At 42.4% G+C, this 26,706-nt stretch overlaps 1 protein-coding gene across 1 annotated transcript in view; it reads left to right on the top strand.

Annotated features, from left to right (window-relative positions):
• Positions 1–26,706, top strand: part of ACAD11 (acyl-CoA dehydrogenase family member 11) — a 377,035-nt gene that overhangs the window by 105,105 nt on the left and 245,224 nt on the right. Inside the window, exons 6-8 of the mRNA XM_078663849.1 lie at positions 4,983–5,130; positions 7,270–7,391; positions 8,344–8,450. Of these exons, the coding sequence (XP_078519975.1) occupies positions 4,983–5,130; positions 7,270–7,391; positions 8,344–8,450 (377 nt within the window). The remainder of the gene's footprint in view (positions 1–4,982; positions 5,131–7,269; positions 7,392–8,343; positions 8,451–26,706) is intronic.

Genomic DNA, 26,706 nt, shown 5'->3' on the forward strand with positions numbered 1-26,706 from the left:
CAGCTATTTTTGATGGATGAATAAAGGAAGAAATCAATGATGTTCTCTTCTAGAATACTTAAGTCTAGGTGGATAGTGAAAGGTTAGTAGAAGAAAGGTGAAAAGGGAAAAAAACTTGACGAGTTCCCTGCCTAGGAGAGTGCGGGCCCGGTATGCCTACACGCTTTCTACAGGGAACCTACAGTGTCTTGGTTGGATTTCTGTGGGGCAGTGTGTTGTATCTTGCCCCAGGAGAACTTACCATATTTATTTTTAAAACACTCCTAGCCATTGGTCATTTTAAGTGACTAATTCCTTTGAAAAGTGTTAAAAGACAGACACAGAAAAATCTTGGTTTTCTTTTCTTCTAAAAAGAAATATGTCTCGGAGTCTTTCATGTGACATTTTTCTATCCACAAAATGCATTAATTAAAACTGTATCACAAGGAAGAAAAGCCCTGCAGCCAACCCTTCGCCGTTCGTGCCATTCGGGGTTTGGTTGCCTGCAGGGGGTTGGCCGCGGGGCCTGGCCATGCATAACCGTAACAAATCCCTGCTGCACAGTCACAAACAACTTTCTCCAACCCAAGCCAAGCGTGGTTGAGGGTTAGGTGCAGGAGGGTTGAATGCCTGCAGGTGGATTGGGTGCTTGGCCCGGCTGCAGTCAAGCCACTGCAGCCTACTGTCCGCCGTGCACAGACAAAAAACCTTACGCAGCAGGGGGTTGGCTATACATATGGTAAAAAAATATTACTTTACATTTTAAAAAAAACTAGAAATTAACTGAAAAAAACAAAGGTTATCATAATGTTATACATAACATTTTAAACTAAAAAAAACCACTGAAATTTACCACTTATAGTTATCTCAAGTAACTCATACCCTAAGGTAATTATAACTCACGCCATCAGTTTATATGCGAACTCAAGTTTTACTGACCTGTTAGGCGTCTCTCCAAAGTAGACAATGAAAAGACCCATGAAAACATCAGACTCCCCGGTGATGGAATAGCACATGGTGAAATTAATTTCTACTACTTAGTGTCGTCCTTGAATTCTTTCATGTTCCTCACGTTATGTGAAGGTCCACATCTGCAGGCTGTAGGATGGTCAACATCTGGAGACTACCTTGCTTGACAGTATTGTTTGTAACGCTATGCACTGGATTATTACCATACCGCCCCTTTGTACAGACTACTAAAACATCAGTACCACCTTTATCGGCTTCTTTAATGACTAAACTAGAATCTTCTTTACATTCTTTAAAGTGATTTACCAACATGCCCACTGAGTTAGTGTATGCACTTGCTAAAAGGACCACCCTAAATTATTATAAATTCACAGTGCTCCCTATGAGTGTAATTATATAAAAAGGGGGAAAAACTCTCAAATCCATCACCAGCCACTCTATCATTTAATCTATTCCCACACTGATGAACCCAAAAAAGCTAATACGGATACCAAACATCTAGATAAAATATATATAAATGCAATCTGATCAAAAATATACAATTTGTTAAAAATTATCACATACTCAAATTAAACACAAAGCCACAATGAAGAAATTCCGACAAATCAATCTGTTGTTTGACTACTGGGCATTTTTCAAATATATCGCTGTATATAAATGTTATCATATAAACATGTTTATTGTAGGTAGATTGTGGCAAAATAAATCGGTGGGTGTTTATATATTCCACCTTCTTCTGGACAACACAATAATTTCATATTACAATTGTTAATTTTAAGTTAATAATTAATAAATTAATCTATGCGGCATTTATTTACAGTATCCATATTTTTGTCTAGACTTTGCCATGATGATAACTTCATAAATGCTATTTAAAATGTGAGGATTGTGAGATACAGCCTAAAATCAGCCAAGATAATGGATTACATTGACCTAACCGTTACATTTCCTGCCTAATGAACAAAGTCACATATAAAATAGTCCCTGAAAAACATTTAACATATGTCATATTGCAGAAGCTGAAGGATAACATTGAAGCTAGCATGAATACCCCAGTGTTTAAGTGAGAGAACAGTAAATATGGTAAATATCCTTGGTCAGACATTTTAGGATAGTGCTTTCAACCTCTAGAACATTTTCCTTCATGGGTACTCGTCATGTTCTAGATTGGAGGATACACAAACAGGAAAGTAATTAATTTGCTGGACTTTTTGACGCCCAGAAGGGTTTAAATGAAGAATACTCTTAGATATACAGTCACATTATTGAGTTAGTTTGTTTGCTAGCAGAATATGTATTATTTTTTTTTAAGTTAACAAACATACAAAATATACTCATTCCTTGAAGCTAGTCACCAATTTGAACGCTATAATTACCAGTCTTGTTTCTCTGTCTTTCTGTATAGAACGGATACTAGGCATATAAAAGTTGTTGGTATGGAGTACTGCCCCCTTGCAAGGCTCTGGAGAACATACCTCCCTGCCTCAAATTTCTCCTAGGAAGTTCTATAGGTTTTTAACTTTTTCACATCAGCACAACCAACAAATCATGCATGTGTGCTGAGGGTAGCCTGTGACAAGGAAAGCGAACCCCGACGGGGACTCTGTGGCCCAGAGTAGCACACCATGTGCACCATTCTTGGCTGAGTGTCTCTATTCTCAGAGCACCTGGCGAGAGATTGACAGTGGTGGCAATAACAAGATTATAGTAGTAGAGCAGGACATTTTACCTGTTTTATGGCAGTAGTCAGCAGCTACTGGCTTCCCCAGTGTTTTTAAACTGATCTGCCAATCCCGTGCAGAGAGGTCCTCTGCTCCATCCATATGGGACGTGGTTGATGAACTTATGTATGTATGGCTTCTGTGTGAGGAGTGTGTATGACACATGTGGCTTGTGCTTTTCCCTGATTTCCGTGGACCTAAGATGAAGGGAGAGAACAACTGCTGTGCACCTCTAGGATATTTCAGAGGTCTTTTTAGCAGGTCAAATTTTAGAGTGTGGAAGGAAGGGGTCAGAGGATCTCTTTAAAGCTCATGAAAATTCCCTTGATGTGTTCTGCCCCTTGTTATTTGGTGAACAGGTAGTGAAGTAAGACATCCTCTCCCTATTTTGTGCCCTTGTTTTTAGTCTCTGATTATATGAGCCCCCCCCCCCAACTCCATCCCATCTTCCTGCTGACACCAGAAGACAAAATCTATGGCTTGACTACTATGGGAAGAATATGCATAAGGCAGTACCTGCTCAAAGCCAGTCCATTGCTGACCATGTGAATACACAAATGTTCTAAAACTCTTTCAGTCAATGCTGCAAAATGTATCTACCATAATCGAGGGGCCAACAGCAGTATCAGCTGAGAAATGTTTTTGTGCTTGTTGGTTGGTGTGTCCACCACCAACTCCCTTTGTCAGTTTCAGGACTAGTAGCTGGTGCTTTCTTACAGCATGCCAAAGGGAACTGCTTTGGAGCCTGCCTTACAGGAAGGAGCTAGCTGATTGCTTTGGAGGTGCCGTTGCACATAGAAGATATTGACCAGTAGAGGGGACACTGAAGAAGCTGACATGCCAATGAACTAGGAGAGCCACTGTAATTTGGGGAGGACCAGCACCGCTCCAGATGACGGGTCTGTCTGGTGACCTGAGTGTCTGTGAAGCATAAGCTGTCCTATGAATGTGCATGTAATTGAGGGGTCTTCCTAAAGATCAATAAATGTACCATGCGTGGTATCCCGCTGAACAAACATAGTGCCCAGAAGCATAACACACAAACTGAAAACTAACCGCATCGGGCGGTCATATCCCAATGACCTGTGCCTAGGAGAAAGATGCTTTATCACCAGAGAGGGCATCGTTCATTGCTGAGTATCACTGCTACGATCCATGGGGAGCTCCCAGCTTATTTGGATGAGTGGACATGAGCTTGGACCTGAGGAAGATTAATTGAAGAAAGACTCACTAGACCATTACCAGAGTGACCTAAGGACAGCTGCTGCATTGCTGGTACTGACACTGCTGCAGCGTACCTGACCAGGCATGCATAAGAGTACAGACCGTGGACCGCATGAACTTTAGCGTTGCTTGGGTAAAGAGCAGGTGAATGCCTCTGGTAGGTTTTGCACCAAACACACCACTTCAAGTTCGTAACTCCTGCCGGGGGTTAACACCTGCGGGCCCAGCTTGCACCACAAAACTGAATCAAAGGACGCATAAGGTATTGTGCAGCCTGGGACTCAGATGTGTGGGGATACCTTACCTCATCAAACCTGAATTCGCCCAGCTCCTGCATAGTGGTGTGAACCATATCAAGGGAGGAGACACACACAGACTGGTTCTGCAGGAATTTTCCCATTAGGGCACACAGTCCCTTATGGACATATATTGGTTGGACTGTGTCCTTTGGAACATTGGGGCTGTTCCTGAAGTGCACTGTGACCCATAAGCTTGATATTGATATAACATACAAAGGGTCCTTTGCATATTATGTACATTATATGTGAGAGTAAAGTACTTTTACTTCCTATAAATCAGAAGCACAGGCTGGACATAGATTTATTATTTGCTGATGGAGATAGAAGCACTGTCAGGGCATTCATGTATTTATTAATTGGTGTTGGATTATTTATTTAGTTCCTAGTCTGGAACCATACACCATCTCCCTAAGTAAGCCTTGGGCTGCTGGACTTTGCTAAGTAGTCAGGTTACGCCCTATGATACTGGTGGTAAGAGATTCTGAATGTCCCAATTTTAGCCCAGTAACCCTTGATTGCCTTGAGACTCCTGAAGAAGTTCCCACAGAATGTATAATTTCTCAGTTGTTTTGTTTCTTTTTCTGTGCACACTGTGCCCTCAGACTCTAAACTCACTCATTGGCTCAAAATGGGTTCCATGATCCTAGCACAAGTTCACGCGGAGAAAATGAAGGCAGTGGTTCCAGGAGTACAGAATACAGCCTGTACACCCAACACTTGTAATACAATTAAAATGTTTTTTGGTATAATTCAATCCTGGATAAGCTAAATGTTTTCTTTGCTTTTTAAGGCGCGTGTCGTGGCTGTCCTTGACTGGGAGCTTTCAACTATTGGCCACCCCTTGGCAGATTTTGCTTACTTCACTGGGCCTTATGCTTGGCCCGCTGGAACCAAATATTTGGGTCAAGCCACAACTTTGAGTATAAAGGACGTAGAAGGTGAGACATTTTTTTCTTGCCTGTCTTTATTGTAATCTATATATATATATAAAAACGAAAGTATGTCTGTTTGTCCTTTATGCATTACTACACCATTCATCCGATCGCCATGAAACTTTAGGAAGTTATTGAGTACACTCACGCGAAGGTTTGTGGCAAAAAAAAAAACATTTGTTAAAAGTCGTTGCGTACACTTCCGCAAAGGTTTCTGGCAAAAAAAATGTGTTAAATATCGGCCCCCCGGCCCACTAGGGCCCTCATAATCTTTCCAAAGCTGAACGTTTACAGTTTACGGTGCGACTCGCTTTTGCAATGACCATCAACAAAGCACAAGGACAATCGCTGCTAGTGTGTGGACTAGATTTGGAGAATCTGTGCTTCTCACATGGACAACTGTATGTGGCCAGCTCACGCGTCGGAAAACCTTCTGATTTATTCGTGTACGCACCAGACGGAGAAACAAAAAATACCGTGTATCCACAGGCACTCGGAAAAATAAACAGAATTAAAACAACTCTTTAAAATGTTTTCCATATTAAAATGAATAAGTTTCAATAAAAATGACACAATATAAATTAAATGTTATCACAACAACTTTCCTTAAATTTCCTTTCTTCTGAAATCGCAGCAATGCGTGACGGGTAAGCTAGTATGTAAATATTTATTAGAGATTGTTGTGTTCCTGTAATGAACGATGTAAAAGAAAAACACGTTGCCATTAATCTCTCCTGCCGCCTGCTGATATCGGTTTATTTTAGATAAAAATATTATAAGAATCAAAAGTCACTTCTCATTTTTGTTTAAACTGAAGCTGCCATATTGCTCTGTGAGCTGCCTTTGACCTTAGCTGCTGACTCTGGCAATGGCAGATATGTCTTTTAGTTATTACAGATCACCAGAGACATCACATCTCAAATGTAAAAAGGAAATAGAGGTGGGCTTTTACATAAGGTTGTAGTCTTCCATGTACTACAAGTATGAAATCACATAAACGCTATGTGGTGCTCAGTTAGCATTGCCCAGTGTTGGTCCATAGAGGGCTGTTTGATGCCAAATGTTTAACAGCAATAGGGTAGTTAATTCAATTTCAATTTATTTATTATGATTTGGAACTCTGAAGAGTTCCACATAAAAACATGTATCGGAATAATCAACTCGAGCAACACTTAAAAAAAATAATAATTGTAAAATCACTAAGCATCAGGAATTCTGTTTTCATAAAGTAATAAAAAATTCATAATTGCTTGTTAATTGCGGAGGGGTGCAATATAAGCACAAAGTCAATTTCAGAGCCCTTTCAAGTACAAAGCTTGAAAGGACTGGAAAAGGCAAGTTAAACCATTGGATCCTTAGACGACTTCAACTGTGCTTTTGCAACGATTGCTAGAAATATGTTTGTAATAATACGACTAATTTATCACGGATTAAGGATTAAAATACAGGAATAAAAAAATTATACGATTCTGTATACAGTACACAATAACTAGCAGCATAAAGGGAAACAAAAAAGTGCAAGTGCTCAAACTTAACAAATATCAAAATCTTGAATTGATAGATCTTCAATTGAACATGACGGTGTTTGTAGCAGCATACAAGGAGATAAATGTGCAGGCACGCAACTATAGCACCAATATCAAAAGAACCTTTTCAAATGTGACCATAACATAGATAATAACAAACCTATCATAGCAATAACACTTTAACAATTACAACCTTCTAACAAAAGCAACCCAGAAGAACTACTTATAACATTCATTAACATTTGCTCTAAGGGGAACCTGTACGGCCCACTACGGCTAAACGAGGCAACCTGTTACTATGTTACAATAGGGTAGTCGTTTACATACAAATAATGTGAATTAGTGTTATTTAGATATGTGATGGCTATCCTGTAAATCTGTTATGGATTAACCGTACCTGGACTAGCTGCCAACCTTCTCCCAGTGCACTACCGAGCCAGAATGCAGAAATTGTAACCTACAAGTTGTCAATATGTAGTGATTATAATATCGATGGTGATCTATGAATAAAAACACTTGAAGATATATTGCTGATTGTAATGATATGTATAATCAATAAAACACATAAAAAGATTGAACAGTTGTAGCATTGAAATGCAATTTTTTTTTCTCTATGCAGGGACTCCACCACTTGAAGACTTGATATCAATTTATTTCCGCTGCAGAGGGGTTCCTGTGCAGTTAAATGACTGGAACTTCCATCTTGCTCTTGCCTTCTTCAAGCTGGGCGGTATTATGCAGGTAAGTATCTAATTCCTTCTTTGTACATTCTGTCATGAAACTGTGACCTAAATAACTTTTTCCTGGTAAGAATCTGATCCCCTTTAATCAAATTAAAATATTAAGGTTTTTAAACCTGTGTAGGGTCCTCCAAGCAGTCTTTACAGCCATGTTAGAACGAAGATTAATATCTTATACTAGGAATAGTCACTATTGTGGGAACTGTTTATAAATTAGAAAACAAAACCACATTGGAAGTTAATCTCTCTCTTCCACAATAAATATAAAATCCAAGACCCACAAAGAGCAAAACAATACGAAACATGCAAATTAATGGTACAGCACGACAATGGCTTATCAAGATATGTTTCACACTGTTTGCTTTAAAAATCTGTTTTCAATTTCGTGGAATTTATCATCCTTGCAATTTACCTCACTTAAACCAGTGAACAATGCAATATAAATTCAATGGAAATTTAAATAAACCAATACAATTGTATTTTATGTATCTAATCTATCTTCAAACAATAGAAGCACAGAATGAAATTGTGTTTTCGACATATGAGACTGGATTCAAACTTTTTTTAGTCCAAGTAAACAGTATCAAAGCATTCAACCACGCTCTCAGATCCTTTATTCGAAAACAGAATTTGATCTTGCGTCATATGAAACCTGTAATTTACTCTACCATCTTTTGCAGTGTCTGGACGTAGTTTTATCACAAATGGTTGGTGATTTATTGTTTTTGTACCACATGTCACTTAAAAAACTTGATTGTGGCATGTGCTCTGGAAATAGGCAATGATTAGAGTCCTCTACATCAATACCGGTTTTGTAGATATTCAGCTGTATTGATGAAACATCTTTCCATTCTCTTGAAACCCTTACTGTTTGACTCTTTCAAAAATGTAGTGCATACATTCATAAAATGAACCAAATATCAAACTGTGTTTTATTTTATTTCCAAATTCAGGGAATATATGGTCGTTATCTCCTTGGAAATGCAAGTCAGGAGAACGCGCATGAGTATGGAGAAATAGTGAAGCCTCTAGCGGACCATGGGTTACTACTTGCAAAAAAGTAAGGATGGTGCATATTGTTTCACTGATACACAGAATAGTAATGCTTGAAAACACAGATGTGCATGTCTTTAAATAAAAATTAACAAAATGTACTTTCACAAAAAATCCTCATAACTGAAAGTGAATTAAGCTGTTGCATATACCTTGCATGGTTGTGTTCCCGTAATGTGATTTCATGTGCCTTGGAACGCCACAGCCCCTAAATAGATACCATGAAGGGATAATTCTTAGTAATCACTGATTATTTGAGACCCAAACAAGAATACATATCCAGTGAAATCGTTGGGATTAATATTGTTACTTTATCTTTGTTGTTTTAGCAGTATGTCCAGCTGAGATTTTGCTGGTTCATGCCTGTAGCTCAAGGACAACAGTATGCACCTTTGTTACATGCATAAACCTTTACATGTTTTAACTGATTCTAAGACCTCATGAACGCACCTTCCAGAACCACTGCCCTGGTGGTGTCTATCTGATGTCAGAGTAGCCGGATGCTGTGGAACCCCAGTGCAATGTGGATAATCCAGCTTGTGATCTCCCAAAAAATTGCATGCAAAGTACTAGTGCATTGTATATCTTGAAGCATTTTGATATATATTGGGAAGCTATGCATCAGAACCTGAATGGCACAACTCTACTCTGCAAATACTCTGCATCAGTGCTTCCCAAAGTTTTTTAGAACCTGGACCCACTTTTTATCATGACAACCTTTCTCGACCTATCTAGCTTTAATGCACATGGAGGAGGTAGTTTTTTTTAATGTAACTCAAGCATTGTATGGTAGCACATTGCCATTCACAGACAGTACATTTTCCATTGAAATGCCCACCAAGTATGTGCTAAAGACACACAAATGATAGACGGGTTGCGGAACAAATCATACATTCACCCCTTGTCAACAGATCTGCATTAAATCCTTTGTTCTTTTGCTCACCATGCCACTCCTGTTTTAGACCCACCCATATGCAGCAGCCTGGCCCCAAATTGGTGAATAGCAGCCAGATTTAGAGACCGGGGATGGGACAGAACCACTGCCAGCCGGGCAAGCTGTGGCACCACCCTTGCACTACTTCTGAACTACAGAAGGGCTAGCCAAGACAAGAACCCATCTCATCATCTTGGTGACTGGTGAATGCACCTTCTACTTCTTTCCTCTCTTTATGCACCTAAATTGTGAGCCATACTGTCCTTCTTCTCCAAGCGCCCTTTTCATCTGGCCTCTAGATCCTCCATGACGGACCTTAAAATAGGGACCTTCTGTAGGATGCTGGCTATTTATGTAGTTTACCAAAGTAGTAGTATACCATACAAATAGTCCAGGTGACCCGTCTTGGTTTACAGGGCTTACTTTAATAATCCCAAGTGCTTTGTTTGTGGTAGTGTGGTCAAGCAGTTTAGGCTTATCGGAGGGGAGTGTTGAGCATTTGTTGTACATACGGAGTCAATAAATGAGACACACAGTACGAAGTTCAAGACCAATTAAAAACAAGCATTTGCAATGCAATAGGTCTCGCATTTGCTAGAGTTTGAGCTATTGGCATGGTAAATAGCAATGCATTTTATTTATATTTTAAAAACCAACACATAAATAAAAGGCATTGTTATTTACAATGCCATTAGCTCAAAGTCTCATAAATGCAAGACTTATTGCATTGCAAATGCCAAATGGTGGAAAAAAAAGAACAGATGTCATTCTGAGACCTAAAAATGGTGGCCATGTGCTTCCAGTAAAAATGTTTAATTACAGTAAGAAGAAATCACCATTACAAATAATTGTAATAATGCTTGAGGTGCTGCATGGGTCAGACATGGACGTATGCAGTGGGCTGATGTGACGTGGTGCTGGCAAGAAAACTGTAGGGTGCCTATGTTTGGCAGCAGATGTCACTAGGTGAGGATATAGCGCGACTTGGATAGAGAGTGCGAGTGTACAGGAATACAAAATGCACGTTGTGGGGAACAGAAACCAAGACCACAATATTACCACCACGGACATTTCTTGCCACAAATTATGCTGAACACGCACAAGATGTGCCAGTATGTGGCATACCAAGAGAAAAACGGAAAAATGCATACATTCTGCTCATACGCAATTGATATAGACTCTGCTTACACCTAATTGGCAAGTAAATATCATGCTCAGCTTCCGTTTTCTGCAGGTTCTGATGTTTATTGAATATTTCTGTCAGTATTTCCACATTGCATGTGCCAGGTAGACGAGCGTTAGTTTCTCAGTGGTTTTATGAATGTGGATTATGTTTGCTTTATGGTAAAAGGAAACATGCGGTGTGCCTCCTGTAGCCATTGAAGAAGGCAACTGAGATAGACAAGAAAACCATCCACTACTGAATAAAGGGTTTACTTTAAGACTACTTCATGTATTGTATTGTAGAAAATTGTGCTTGACAGCAGAAAACTTAATCTATCTTTAGACGAGCATAGTTCATATCATATTATATAGGTGCTTTGCGATGTACAACAATCATGAACATGGCCTCTTGGCAGCAGGTGGCGCACTTCTTCTACGGAGCAAATAAATATCTACAGTTCTGATCAAAATCCCCATCTACAGTAGTTTACAAACATGAACATAGGAGCTGAGCGCAGATCAACAGAGGCCATTCCACAAGTGCACATAACTAAATTAAATAAAGCAACCACCCGTTGGTATGCAGTGAAACCGAGCTACCTGTATTAAATTGTCAGGCATTTGTGGAAAAGTAAATTTTGCCATGTTCTGTGTCCCTACGCCTCATCCATCATATGTTATGTGTGCATGACCAATATGCATCTGTTATTCCCCATGTCTGATAAAGACGCAATTATAGTTGTGTCCACCTCTAGTATGCTATTTTCCAGTCCTCGTGAATACTACGAATATTAGGCCTAGGTAAAGTTATGTTGCCACGTTCCTCAGTGTGCACGTTATTCCATTATAAAGTCCCCGTTTCCAGGCCTCAAAAGGGCCCGGACATCAGATTCAGCTCCTGTCTCCTGAAAGCCTCGCTGAGGAGCGATACAGCCCCCACCTGTATCCTCGACCCTTCACTTACTTCCTGCCTCGCAGTGCCCGGTGCAGCTTGGCTCTGCCTCTGAGTCTGCCAAAAGTATGTTATAGTTCCAGTTATCAGTTCAGTCCTCCTTCTCTGCATTCCTAAGCTACTGAACTGCATCAATAGTTTCCGTCATTGTCTAGCCTATTCGGCTCCACGTTAGAGAAAATACTGTATTAATGGTCATTTAATATTCTTCATCACGCACTACATGTAGAATAATGCATGGTCCAGTCTTAGAATCAAGTTAGCTTTTCCCCCCATGACTTATAGTTTATATCAACATGTTCCCTAAACATCAGATACAGTTTAGGTACATGTCGCTCCGACCCTCCAGACTCTAGTCTCTGCTCCTAGCACAGAGTTCGTAGCCCCCAGCTTCTCCTAGTGATACGTCATTGCCAGTTTACGCGCACCATTAGATTAGAGGTCCCGGCTCCTTAGGTAGCCCCCTCCAATGTTTCCGCCCCATTCATGACATATTCTGTTACGTTTGCATCACATGTCTATGTATACTCCCAGTTACACCTATTTTTACTGTTATCTCTCGCGACTGCTACACGTCACGCCTTCTGCTCCACCCACTGCTACGCCTACTGCAATGTAATGCTATGTGTTTGCGCTATGTATATAAGTCCATGTATTGTTATTAAAAGTTAGCGCGCTCATCCCAGATCTAGCCCCGGCAGCTGCTGGGCCCCAGTTGTCCTGCTGGGCCCTGTCACCTCTGTTCCATGCAGGTTGTCCTGATCCTGTCCTTATGCTGTAATAAACCTGCAGAAACTCCTACTACCTCGAATCTTGACTCTTATTTTATTGAGCTATCTGTTATTCATTCATCCATTCAAAAATAGATCCGGTATTATTTATTTATATACCACATAATGGCGCCCGAACAGGGACTTGCCCTTTCCCCACGCGTCGGTGAAGCCACGCCGACCCCCTGACCCTCTGCAGTCGTGACGGAACCATACCGTGCACTGGCAGATATTTCTGCTCCAAGTATCCCTCAGGCCCACGGAGGAGACGGAGGAGGCGGTCCAGCATCCAAACGAGACGGTGGAGGAACGCGGCGAGTCCCGACCAGAGCCCAAGCCGAGAGTCCAAGGTCCGAGGTATCCGGAGGCCCACCCGTAACTGAAGTCCGAAGTTCGTCGTCCGTCGTCCAGTCCAGTCCGAGGCCTTCCGTTCCGTGCTGCCCGGTGAGTACCATTGCTGGGGTAGTATCTAGACAGGACCAATCTAAATTGACTCCTGGTCCGTGGGTTGGTGGTGCCCAGACTCACAAACGAAGTGTTCACCTAGGTGGATACGGGTCTTGATGCGTCCCTTTCATGGGACCGGTATGTTCCGTACTGTTACAGCAGTGCATCCAGTAATTCTAGTCTGTTCCGTTCTCGAGAAAATTCTTGTATTTCTGTTTTCAGTATTCCAGGTAATATTCTGTTCGAACTGTTATTTATAATGTTCTTTATGTATTTTAATGTTGTGGTATGAGTGTGACGTGATTTCGTGTTTTCATTGTATATTGTATTGTGTCTAGATTACAGTTCAGTCATGCCGCTCTTTTCCAAGTTACGTCAGATAAAAACTAGAAAGGGTCTATTAGAGGAAGCGGTTCCTGTCCCGCCCAGGGACAGTCCAGGTCACTTTATGTATCAGAAACATGGCATAAGCGCCATAATGTATCTAGATTTATGGGTAGAGTATACCAAACAGTTAGAAGAAAAGTATAGATGGCCCGTATCGGGTACATGGGATGCCGAATGTATCATGCGAGTAGAAGAAGCATTATGGAAAAAGAAAGCCAGACAGTCACAGAAAGATGCCATCGAGTTATGGCGTAAAGAAGCGCATAGAAGAACGGAAAAGGAAGTCAGAAAGTCAGAGTTAAGTAGAGAATCCCAAGAACGAGCCCAAGAAAGAGAATTAATCGAGATAGGTGAACAAGTCAAAGCCGAACAGTCAGACAGACAGAGGCATGCCCTCATTAAGGGTATGTATCCTCTTCTTGCCGAAGGTGTGCCAAAAGCGACCCCAGAGGCATCTAGTAATTTCCCGCCACCATTAGTTCCGACCAAGCTACGTCACAAACCGACCGCAGCTGATATTTTTATTTCGTCCTACTTGGACGACACAGTCCCAGAATATGCAAATCCTGTTCGCGCTCCGCCAGTCCCTGTAAATCAGGCACTTCCTGCTCCTTCAGACACCGGGGTGCCCTTACCAGCTCCCCCGGTCCAGTCCGCCATACAAGTCCAGCCCACGTTACAACTACCGACCCTGTCAGCACGAAGAATGTCAATCGACGATTCCAGTTTAGGGGCCGCAGGAGGAGGTCTTCCTCAAACCCCGCCGCCACACAAGCGTTTAACATTACTCGAATTACATGCTCAAGCGTTACAGCGCACGCCCAAACATCAGTCTGTTACAGAAATCAGGCAAACCCTTAACGAATGTGTCTATGATCCAGTTCCAGGCGAATATAATATGGTTTTATATTCCTTACGTGTAAGGAGAGTGACCGAGTATCTAGTCACCTTGCCGAATATGAAAGAAGATCTAGACAGAATATATCGTTTCATCCGTACAGGGGATGATCCAGAAAGTATTGGCGAGATTATGTCTCAAAGGAAAGCCGAGATTCAGCTCATGATATTAAAGTTCCTGATCAATTGTCTAATAAGAGAACAAGATTACCCGTCTAAAGATCCCGCCGAAATGAGAATCCTGACAAGGTGGAGTGATAATATAGCCGAGGGTAAGCACAAGACCGTCGGTGCTATGGAGAGTATGTACAAGAGAATCCGTAAAGAGATAGTAAAGATACACGAACAGCGTAAAGCAGCACAAGTAAGCGAGAAAGAAAGTATCTCTGATCCTGAAGAGGAAGACGAGAATTCCGCCAGAATAGCGTATGTAGGAAAATCTAGATTTCCAGATCGTCATTTACGTCTAGAACACAAGTCTGTTTTTCATCATCCAGCACCAGAACTAGGTTCTCTAGAACAAGTATTTCAAGCTACCGATCACATTCTGAAATCACGAGTCGGTTACAGTGAATTAAGTACCATGCATGAACAAGAACTAGCCCGATCAGCAGTCCGATGGATTACTGATTCTACCACTTTTCCAGACGAAATAGTGGCACAAATGTTTCTGAAACTGCCCCCAGCCAAGCAACGACTGGTGGGTATGTATATGATCCAGCACCTCATCACTCTGTATGAGGGTCAACATTCTGATCCAGGTCCGTTGCATGATATTCTGAACGAGTTACTTCAGTATAGATGGAGAGGTCTAGGTACCGATTTAATTAGTGTCATTCTAGAACAGCGCCACAAATATAGAACGTTCCTGAACCCGCATTTTGTTCATGTCTCACCCCCAGAAAGTAAATCATTCTACATAGACAGACAGAATCCGTTACGAGAAGTCCACCCAGTCCAAGGGGCGGGTGGCGTAATGCAACGAGTGTTTGTATACACTCCGATTTCAAAGATGGAACTTCTTGAAATGAAGAAATTAATTCCCTGTCATGACAAAGATCCAGCAGGGTTCCATAGAGAATTAAAAGACATGCTCCGTATGGGAGAATACACTTACCCAGACATCATTAAAATGTTAAAGGTCCTGTTACCCGCAGGGGTGTATGAAAAGCTAAAGGAAAAAGAATGGGAGGTGGGAGAGAAAAAGATCGATTGGGCAGCTCTAGAAGCTGAAGACAAGGCACGAGTACCAGGTACCGGTCTTGGAGATAAATGCAAAGAATTACCAGAATTACTGATTCAAGTTTTACCCAGATTATTGACAACTAGGAAGGAAGACTGGGATGCAATCTCAGCCTGTAAACAGAAACAAGATGAAGATATTAGTGATTTTTATTCTAGATTTGAAAAATGTTTTAGTATTAACAGTGGTCTCAAGACAAGTAGTGAGTCATACCCTCACCTTTTTGTTACCAAATTAGTCGAGAATTCAAGTCCACAAATTAAAAACCGAGTTTTGAAAGTCGAAAGCACCTGGCAAGCAAATACTCCGTCCCAGATGCTCCAGATGCTCCAGTATCACCAGAATAGAATCAGGGAAGAGCAAGAACACGAGAGAAAACGTATGAAAGACACGAAAATGAAAGTGCTAGTTGCACAAACTGTTCCTCAAGACAGTCAGAAGAGGGGTCCGAATCAAGCCAGTCATCCTGCAGCTCCCGTTAAAGGGAACTGCAATTATTGTAAACAGCCAGGTCATTTTATAAATGAGTGTGCAGTTCTGAAACATAACATAGCTACTGGTAAGACTAAAGAAAGACCACGTCCGCCTAGACAAGAACAAGTCTCACAGACTCCTCAGCCACAGAATGCACAACAGACAGTTTCCGCACCGCAGCCTATTGCTGCAACACAGCACGTTACATCGCAGATGTACCAGTATGCACAGTCTGAGTATCCAGAGTACCAGTCATATTCATGAAACAGCCTGGAGAGGGAGGTAGGCTTGCCTCTCATCGAGATACCTGTAGATCAAGAAGGTCCCTATGTTCACAGTCAAGTATTAGGGAAAGACAGAAAGTTTTTGATCGATACAGGGGCAAGTAGGACCACAATTAGTCATGCCGAAGTTCCAGGGGCTCCACTCTCAGGCTCAAGAAATGTTTCCCTTGGATTTTCAGGAAAGCCAATAGTTAATGAGATATCCAAGCCAGTTACTCTAGAAGTAGGTCCATTGTCCCGTACTACTGATCTGTTACTTACTAAGTCATGTCCAGAAAACCTATTAGGTATTAAGACACTGAAAGAATTAGGTGCAGTTATTTGCTGTTCCCCAGAGGGAATACGATTGTTCCTACGTGACTTTAAGGGTCACTATGTATTACGAGATTTTGATTCAAGATTGTCTAATGTTCCACAGCACTTATGGGCTCAAGGTCCAACTGATGTAGGTTACATGCAAATCACACCCCATCGTGTGACTCTCAAACCAGGTGTAGTGTTACCCCGAATCAGACAGTACAGATTGCCACCTGAGGCTGTAGCAGCCTTATCCAAAATTATTGACGAGCTCGTGGCTCAAGGAGTAGTTGTAGAAACTGACTCCAATGTATGCAATTCTCCGATCATTCCAGTCATGAAACGTACTGATCCGAATGCACCCCCAGTATATCGATTAGTGATTGATTTACGAGAACTTAATAAATGTATTATTCCTCAGTACCCAGTTGTCCCAGACATTTCTTCCCTGTTAACAGCCATTGATTCCGAAGCCATGTTTTTCACTGTCATTGACCTCAAGAATGCATTTTTCAGTGTTCCGATTCATCCAGACAGCCAGTTTCTTTTCGGATTTTGTTTAAATGGAAGGAGCTATATGTTTACACGCGCTCCTCAAGGTTTCACAGAAAGTCCTAGTATTTACAGTCAAGCACTCAAGAGACAACTAGACAACATTCACATGCCAACTGATACTGCCCTGCTCCAGTATGTCGATGATCTCCTGATCACAGCCCGTTCTGAACGTGCTTGCGAGCGAGCATCACTTACAGTCCTGTATTTTCTAGCCGAGATGGGGCACAAGGTGTCACCTTCGAAGCTTCAATTCTGTGTCCAGCAAGTGATCTACTTAGGCCACTTGCTGTCCAAGAGGGGTAGGCAGTTGACACCAGACCGTATCCAGTTAATAGCGAGTCTTCCCCAGCCCAGAACCCAGAAGGAGGTACGTGCCTTTATCGGCCTTACTTCTTATTGTAGACAATGGATTCCCCAGTATGCATTTCTAGCCAAGCCACTGATACAGTTAACGACACAGGAGGCAGCCGTATCGACTGTCCTCCCTTGGACATCTGAACACACACTTAGTTTCAACGAGTTAAAGAAAGCTTTATGTCAAGCTCCAGTTCTAGCTACACCGAACTACAGTAAGCCTTTTACACTTTTCGTTACTGAACGCGAAGGTACAGCATTATCTGTTCTCACACAAGATCAAGCAGGACAATACAAGCCCTGTGCTTATTTTTCGAGCACATTAGATCCAGTCGCCCAGGCGTTGCCTGCGTGCCTCAAGTCAGTTGCAGCCACAGCACTAGCTATCAGACAAAGTGATTCCATAGTTTTAGGGCATTCCCTGACAGTACAAGTCCCACATTCAGTAGAAGTTCTTTTAAACCGAACACAAACTCAGCACTTGACAATTGCACGTTTAACAGGTTATGAATTGACACTGTTCCAGCCACACATAGAAATTAGACGCTGCAACGTCCTGAATCCTGCTACACTGTTACCATCAGTTAATTCAAATCCAGACCCACACGACTGTGTGGAAGTAGTCAACATTACGACAAAGCCAAGACAAGACCTGACAGACATTCCGTTACCAGATCCCGACCTGACACTTTATGTGGATGGTTCATGTATGAGAACTAGTACAGGAGAACTAGTCGCCGCGTATGCAGTGACTACCGACACCGAAGTTATTGAAACACACCGTATTGACACCCTGTCTGCTCAAGCAGCAGAGCTAGTCGCTCTGACACAAGCCTGTATACACGCCAAGAACTTGAAAGTTAATGTTTACACAGATTCACGTTACGCATTCGGAGTTGTACACGACTTCGGAGTGCTCTGGCAGGAGAGAGGTTTTATGACTTCTCATGGAACCAAGATTCAGCATGGTCTCCTTATTCAAGCCCTGTTAGATGCCATACATTTACCGACATCCATTGCTATCATGAAGTGCAAAGCACATACGAAAGTTACAGACATTATTTCCCAAGGTAATGATCTAGCAGATCGCACAGCCAAGTTTACAGCACAGACTCCAGACATTCCAGTTAACATGACACATACTCCAGATCCGATTACATGCATGACAGTTAAGGACCCTACACAAGACGTCATAGATATACAGTTACATGCTACCCCCGATGAAATCAAGAAATGGTCTGAACAAGGAGGGGTCCAGACAGATCAAGGATGGTTAACGAAGGGTAGAGCCACATGGTTTCTCCCCGATTCTATGGTTCAAGTCATTATCAATACCGCACATAGTCCAGCACATTTAGGAGAAAAAGCTATGTTAGACAGTATCCAGAGCATATGGTTCAACAAGCATTTACGAGCTGCAGCCAAGCAGAAAGTCCGTACCTGTATGATATGTTGTCAGTTTAATCCAGGTAAAAGTGTCCCGGTGGAACAAGGTGGTTTCCAGCCCCCCGACCACCCTTTTGAGGTCCTCCAGATGGATTATATTCAGATGGAGCGATGTCGAGGTTTCAAGTATGTCCTTGTAGTTGTATGCGCTTTGTCCAGGTGGACAGAAGCATATCCAGTCCCAGATTACACAGCCGCGACCACTGCCAAGCAGTTGGTTCGTGAATTTTTCCCTAGATATGGACTCCCTAGAGTCGTATATTCTGATAACGGTCAGCCATTCTCATCTGAACTCATGAAGCACGTTTCCCTTTTGTTAGGGTACCAGTGGAAGTTCCATTGTGTACGCCATCCTGAAGCAGCCGGTCTAGTCGAAAGACATAATCAGACCCTGAAAATCCGTATTGCCAAAGTCTGTAAAGAAAAAGGTGTGGACTGGCTAGTAGCTCTGCCAGTCGCTTTGTTTTATATGCGCATGGTCGCACATTCCAGATCAGGTCTGTCCCCGTATGAGGTCGTATTCGGCCGCCCCCCTAACATGTGGGGTACTCCTAGACCCCGAAGTATTACCGATGTTTCATGTAATATGCTGACAGATTACCTAGCTTCCTTGATGTCTGCCCTCAACTCATGTCGTTCACAGGTTGCTGCCGCCTTTCCAGACAATACCGAGGTGGCACCACATGAAATCGTTCCAGGCTCCCTAGTGATGGTCCGGAATTTCGACAGATCAAGTCCGCTGGAACCACGTTGGAAGGAGCCACGTCAGGTCCTCTTGACCACCCGTACTGCCGTCAAGTTGGAAGGCAGAAAAGGATGGATCCACCTGTCTCATGTTAAACTTTTTAAAGGACTGAAATCCGTTTCTAAAAACATTTCCCAGGATTTGAAGGACTGCCAGAATATTGCTCTTAAGGACTGTCCCGCACAAGACATTATTACAACCCCTCCCTTGTTAGAGAAAACTCCGCAACAGGAGTATAAGTTAAAGCTCAGGTCTAGTAAAATAAGTCAGTCAGTTTGATTGTATAAGTCCTCCCCTAGGTGAAACGGTTAGACTGTTTCTGACATGTATAAAATAGACCCCCATAGTGAGAGAGTTAGTCGAAGTTCAATTCAATGTATCGTTTTTCTGAGTTTCATATTATTCATCAGCATTTTGATTTCCTGCACCAGCTATGCATTCTATCTGTATTTTCCAGTTTCTCATGCTAATATGTCTACTAATACTACAGTAGAGCACACGTTTAGTGATCTACCTCCTCACGAATATTCTTACCGCCTCGCTATGCGCAACAACACATTTATCCGTATGTTACATTATTCACACCAGACCAGCAATGCCACTAATTGTTGGGTGTGTGGTCGACTCCCCCCTTTCCAGACACCGAAGGGAGTTCTGCCACTGTTTCCTTATCCATTCTCACATAATGGTTCGTGTGGAGCATGGTCCACGTTAACGTCATCCTCAACAGATATGTCTTTTCTTAACAGTACATGTTTCTCAGACAAGCAAGGTTTCCCCCACAGAACAGGTTTAGATCTAGAAAATGAAGTATATAATTTAGGTAATTATTCGTCGAATTTCATGGTCCTGAATGTTCAGTCTGATACTACTCCAGACTTACCTGCTATTTCAGTACTACCTGTCAAAGGCGAATTATGTGTCCGTAGTTATGGTTCCATACATGTAGGTCATAGTGAATGTACTACTGTTATCCAGTATAGTGACAGTGGGAAATCTGTTTTTAAAGCTTCACGTCATTCTTATTTTATTTGTGGTCAGACCGCATATGTCCGTCTGCCCCTCGATTGGGAGGGAACCTGTTACATTGCCTTCCTACTGCCACCTGTTTTTCTAGCCCCATCTGATTATCACAGAAACACACATCTAGTACACATTAGACATAGAAGGGAGTCCCCAATTGTCGATTATACTGAAACTACTCTAGAACAGTATACAGATTTCAATAAAGGTTTCTTCTTTTTTGTAGGACCTGTCCAGAATAGTAAACTGATCCGTAGGTTAACAAGAACCCTTGAAGCTGTAGTAAATGAGACTGCCTCTGCTCTAGGTAACCTAACCGAAGAACAATCTGCTATGAGATTTGTCGTTTTGCAGAATCGTCTCGTCCTTGACGTCATACTGGCCGATAGGGGCGGGGCCTGTAGAGTCATCGGATCTAGTTGCTGCATTTTCATTCCAAATAACGCGCCGTCTGTTTATTCAGCTATAACCAGACTCCATAAAATTGCCCATCTGTTACACCAAGATCCAGGCACCTGGACATGGTCCGGTTGGTTCTGGAATATAATTTCCGCCTGGGGATGGAAAGTCCTGTCCTTTTTAGGTATTGCAGTAGCGATCATATTTAGCTGCTGCCTCTGTATACAATGTGGCCCTGCGATTTGCAGCATGTGTGCTACCTCTTGTATTCCTAGTCCCAAGCCCCGTTCTAAATCCCGTTCCAAGACAATTCGAGACGAGCAAATGGTACTGTATGAAATGATAGATGGTATCATGAAAATTGATGTTTCCTGATGGAAACGTAGTGACAAGGAGGGAATGTGGAAAAGTAAATTTTGCCATGTTCTGTGTCCCTACGCCTCATCCATCATATGTTATGTGTGCATGACCAATATGCATCTGTTATTCCCCATGTCTGATAAAGACGCAATTATAGTTGTGTCCACCTCTAGTATGCTATTTTCCAGTCCTCGTGAATACTACGAATATTAGGCCTAGGTAAAGTTATGTTGCCACGTTCCTCAGTGTGCACGTTATTCCATTATAAAGTCCCCGTTTCCAGGCCTCAAAAGGGCCCGGACATCAGATTCAGCTCCTGTCTCCTGAAAGCCTCGCTGAGGAGCGATACAGCCCCCACCTGTATCCTCGACCCTTCACTTACTTCCTGCCTCGCAGTGCCCGGTGCAGCTTGGCTCTGCCTCTGAGTCTGCCAAAAGTATGTTATAGTTCCAGTTATCAGTTCAGTCCTCCTTCTCTGCATTCCTAAGCTACTGAACTGCATCAATAGTTTCCGTCATTGTCTAGCCTATTCGGCTCCACGTTAGAGAAAATACTGTATTAATGGTCATTTAATATTCTTCATCACGCACTACATGTAGAATAATGCATGGTCCAGTCTTAGAATCAAGTTAGCTTTTCCCCCCATGACTTATAGTTTATATCAACATGTTCCCTAAACATCAGATACCAGATAGAGTTTAGGTACATGTCGCTCCGACCCTCCAGACTCTAGTCTCTGCTCCTAGCACAGAGTTCGTAGCCCCCAGCTTCTCCTAGTGATACGTCATTGCCAGTTTACGCGCACCATTAGATTAGAGGTCCCGGCTCCTTAGGTAGCCCCCTCCAATGTTTCCGCCCCATTCATGACATATTCTGTTACGTTTGCATCACATGTCTATGTATACTCCCAGTTACACCTATTTTTACTGTTATCTCTCGCGACTGCTACACGTCACGCCTTCTGCTCCACCCACTGCTACGCCTACTGCAATGTAATGCTATGTGTTTGCGCTATGTATATAAGTCCATGTATTGTTATTAAAAGTTAGCGCGCTCATCCCAGATCTAGCCCCGGCAGCTGCTGGGCCCCAGTTGTCCTGCTGGGCCCTGTCACCTCTGTTCCATGCAGGTTGTCCTGATCCTGTCCTTATGCTGTAATAAACCTGCAGAAACTCCTACTACCTCGAATCTTGACTCTTATTTTATTGAGCTATCTGTTATTCATTCATCCATTCAAAAATAGATCCGGTATTATTTATTTATATACCACACATTAATGAAAGATTGTGGAGTGGTTCTCACAGATCAAGCATACCACGTAGATAATTGTGACGCAAAAATGCCCGACAGTGCAATGCGTGTGGCCTAACACATAAGGCCTGAATTAAATTTAAGTGGTGATGTAGTCTATCCAACTAGGGTTTGAAAAATCTGAAGTCCTGTATTACCTGTTTCACCAAAGCTCTGAATCAGAACAAATGCAATCTCCTTTAGTGGTTTCGTTGCTGTCTTTAAAGTGGCCATTTAATCTCAGATTGTTCAATATGAAGATTCAAATAAAAAGATTATAAAATAATATATTAAATTTAAAAATCACCCGAGATGCTACTGTCAGTAATTCCAGTTGTAAAAGCAGCAGTGGGGCCAATTGTTTCCGAGATACAATTGTTGCGCATTTACAGATCTTCTGCTGCATGCATGCTGTCAGGAAAAGGCAACCCTCCTCCCATGCCACCCTAAAAGATCAAAAACAAATAGGCGTTCGCTGTGATGCTGTCGGTGTCGTCTGCATTCCCCATCAATAATGGTAACGTGCGTGACCTGCTGTTTGTTTGCTCCTGGGTGGCACCGTTCTAGGGTCATTGCACTCAGGCGCGAGAGACTGGTGTGCACTTAGCCAATCACTTTGTACGTGCTGTAGCCCTGAGCCATGCTGGACGTGCAACCTTATGGGCTATGCTAGAGAACTCAAAACCATCTGTATTGCATCCATGCCCTCCGCTCACGTCCTCTCCACAGACCGCAGAGCAGGGGGCAACCGCTGCCCACGGTGGCATTGCTGCCAGGCTAATAAATGGTTAAATTGACTGGTCTGAAAAGTCCCTTCTAGGCTACAGGAGTAAAGGGCAGCGTTTGTGATCAGCGGGCTGCAGCCAAGTGCTGGTGATTGCTCTGTTGAAGGGCCTGTCCTGATTACATGAGGGGCGGCAGAGGGCGAGGGGTGCTCTTATCTGATCCGAACAGCTGGAGGCTGATTACACTGGAGACAGCCTCAATTTGCCTGCATTCTGTTGTTTCTTTCGTTTTTCTGCTATTATCTAGTTGTTTGTGAGGAAAAGTTCAAACAGAACCTACGACTTATTACCGTCTGGTGCTAGTACGCGGTTGACGCAGCAACGGTAGTCCAAAGCGCAAAAAAGAATATAGAATAAAACTACCATATTTCTCAAAAAAGTTGCATGCCAGATGGGGGGAAGGGAATGGGAGGGGAAAGCATTCACCCGTGCTTGATCAAAGATGCCGCAGGCCAGCTGGGGGTAGGGGAAAGCATTCACACGCGCTTGATCAAAGAAGCCGCGCCAGCTGTGCACGTCGCTTGTGCTCTTGTGCGCATTCTAGCAAGCTGGTCGCCAGCAAAGTAGCACTTCTCAAAGCAGCTACTAAATGTCTCTCCGTGCAGCGCATGCATTCTGACTCAGCGAGACCTAAAAAGAACACAGAATTTTATATTTGATTTTAGTCAACAAGATTATTGGAATCAGGTAAGCAATATTGGATTTGTAGGTGTTACAAATAATCAATACAATACTCGAATAAGTTTTTTTTTGAGGTATGAGCCTCAAACGCAGTAAAGTTATCTTATGGGGAAAACAGACACTGCCTACATATACTTGTTAGCGGTTCTTGACTGACAAGTTGAGTAGGGGCCAAGCTCCAAGAAACCACTGCAGTTCGGTTTTATCTGCCCTTGTAAGTCCGGGTGCAGAGATGCTGTCGTGTTGGTAGCCTCAAGCTCTACACGTTAAGTCAATGGAAAAGTACCTGGAAAAGAAAGGCTGCAAGTGGCGACTTGGGGACAAGTCCAGCAGAACCCAATGGTAGGATTAACTCTGAGGTGTTCTGTCCGGCGCGTCTCTTCAGTTTCAGGCTCTCACATTCTTGGGTTAGCCTGGAGAGGGAGAGAAAACCAGACTGCCGGGCCATTTTTGGAGAGGCTCTTGTCGGTCCTGAAGTCCACTGTCCCCAGGTTAGAGCAGCATCCTTTCACGAAAAGATAAGAAATATTACAAAAAACGTTACCAGTGAGAGCACTGGGACTGAGGCACCCTTGGAGGGCTGCTATGCCACACTCGATATTATCATTCTGGGGACCACTAGAGGTTAATACGGTGAAAGCCTTAACACTAGCAATGAAATCGGGTTCCCCATCAGATCCATGCCCCGTCTTTTACTGTCATTTGGTGGTGCATTTTCTGGCACCTATCATTACAGATTTGTGAACTCAGTTCAGCAGTCTGAAGAATGCTCAAAGTCTACCAATTTTAAATATACCATCAGTTGACCTGCTTGAACTGTTGAAAAATAGGCCTATCTCTGATTACCTTGTGTGGAAAATATATTAAAAAAAGATATTGATACACATTTGAAGAAGCATTAGGAGGTCAAATAAGTGCTTGATAAAACACACATGGGTTTCGGACCAATCCACTGTATTGAGACCGCTCGGGTGTCAGTTGTGGATGACATCAAGATGTTATTAGATCTAGGATGTAGTGCAGCCATGATCCTGTTGGATCTTAGTCCTTTGTTTGATACTTTCTCGCATAGTGTCCTGCGCTTAAGGCTGAGGATGGTTGGAGTGCAAGATAACAATCTAGAGTGGTTCTCTTCATTCCTACCCATTCATTCTCAGTGGGTGAGGATGGCAAACTTTTACTCTGATGAAAGACCATTGTTGTGGGGTACCCCATGCTTCATTCATAGAAAAATATAAGCTATCACTTATGTGATATACTGATGATACCCAAATTGTGGTCTTTCTGGTAGTTGAATCTAAATCTGCCTTACATTTGCGTAATTGTCTGAGCTCAGTGATGAAAGAGATGTGTGTTAACGCTCTAAAGCTGAATAGCAATAAGACAGAGTTGACTATCACCAGGGGACCACATTGGTGGCCCTCTGATTTAGCTGTTCCTTCAGTATCGGAACCTAGAAATATGGAGGTGATGATTGATAATAATCTTGCTATGGATAAACACATAAGGGTCTCTGCTTCCTGTTTTTATATTTTAGGCTTATGTTTAAAATACTCGCAATGCTTCCCAAACAGACTCCTAAAAAGGTAGTTCAAGCTACCATTCTAGTGCCTTGTACTATTTCAATGATCTATACTTGGCGCTACCAAATATGATGATAGCCAGTTTACAAAGAGTACAACATTGGGGTGCTAGATTGCAATTGTTAAGCATAATGAGCCTGTATGCTGCCCCATAATTGAAGACGGTGCATTGGTTACCTTTTGATAAAACAATTCAATTCGAAATCGCTCGCGTGCCTCTCCAGGTCTACTATAAGCTGGGTTCTGAAATAATTTCAGATCTACTCTTTGTGCTGGCCTTTACGGTCTGCTAATGCTTTTCTGTTCACTGCTCCTCGAATAAGTTTGACCTGTAAAGGTGGGAACTCCTTTTTGGCACCCAAACTGTGGAACTCCCTTCCCCCTTCATTTAAGGGGTGATGACAGTCCCCTAAAGTTTCATAAATGTTTGAAGCCCTGTTTTTTTCTGTAAAAGAATTGCTGTATCCGTCACACCATTATTAGCTTAATTTTTGCGCTTGATAAAAACTACTTCATCATGATCACCAGTCCAAAATGTGCTAATGCTGCACCTAGGTGGTGCTCATTTTACAGGGCTGGTTGTGTGTGTATATATATATGTATGTATATATATATATATATATATATATATATATATATATATATATATATATATATATATATATATATATATATATATTACCTACTGGCGGTCGCCAGTAGGTATATATAGTTAGGATTTTTTCTCTATGGGTTTTTTGAAAATTCTATGTCTAATAACTTTGGCGTTTGTGGACGGAATTGGCTGAAATTTTCAGGAAAATGGCACATTTTGTTTCTGAGCAGCCCCTGAAAATTGGGGGGGGGGTTCGTCCAGGGGGGGTCGAGAAAAAAGGGGGGTCCCAAAACGTGTTTTTAACATTGAGTTTTCCATAGGGCGGTTGGCCTCACTTTTAGCCCGAACGGCTGAATGGATTTGCACGAAACTTGGCAAAATTGTAGGGACTGGTAGCCCGATGTGCCTTTTGTAGGTCTCAATATATGTGCTACAGTGGATTTTGAGAAATTAACGTTTAAAAAAAGATATATATCTGTAACAGCGGACCGGGCAGCGCTCCAGGACGCGTACTTTTCGCGCAACGGAGCTTTGTGAAGCGAAGCTGATTGGTTCTCCGGCGTCTGTCAACATTCCAAACAGTCCGTAGCGGCCGCCA

Source organism: Lissotriton helveticus, chromosome 10 (genome assembly GCF_964261635.1).
Source record: "Lissotriton helveticus chromosome 10, aLisHel1.1, whole genome shotgun sequence".
Classification (NCBI taxonomy): Eukaryota; Metazoa; Chordata; class Amphibia; order Caudata; family Salamandridae; genus Lissotriton; species Lissotriton helveticus.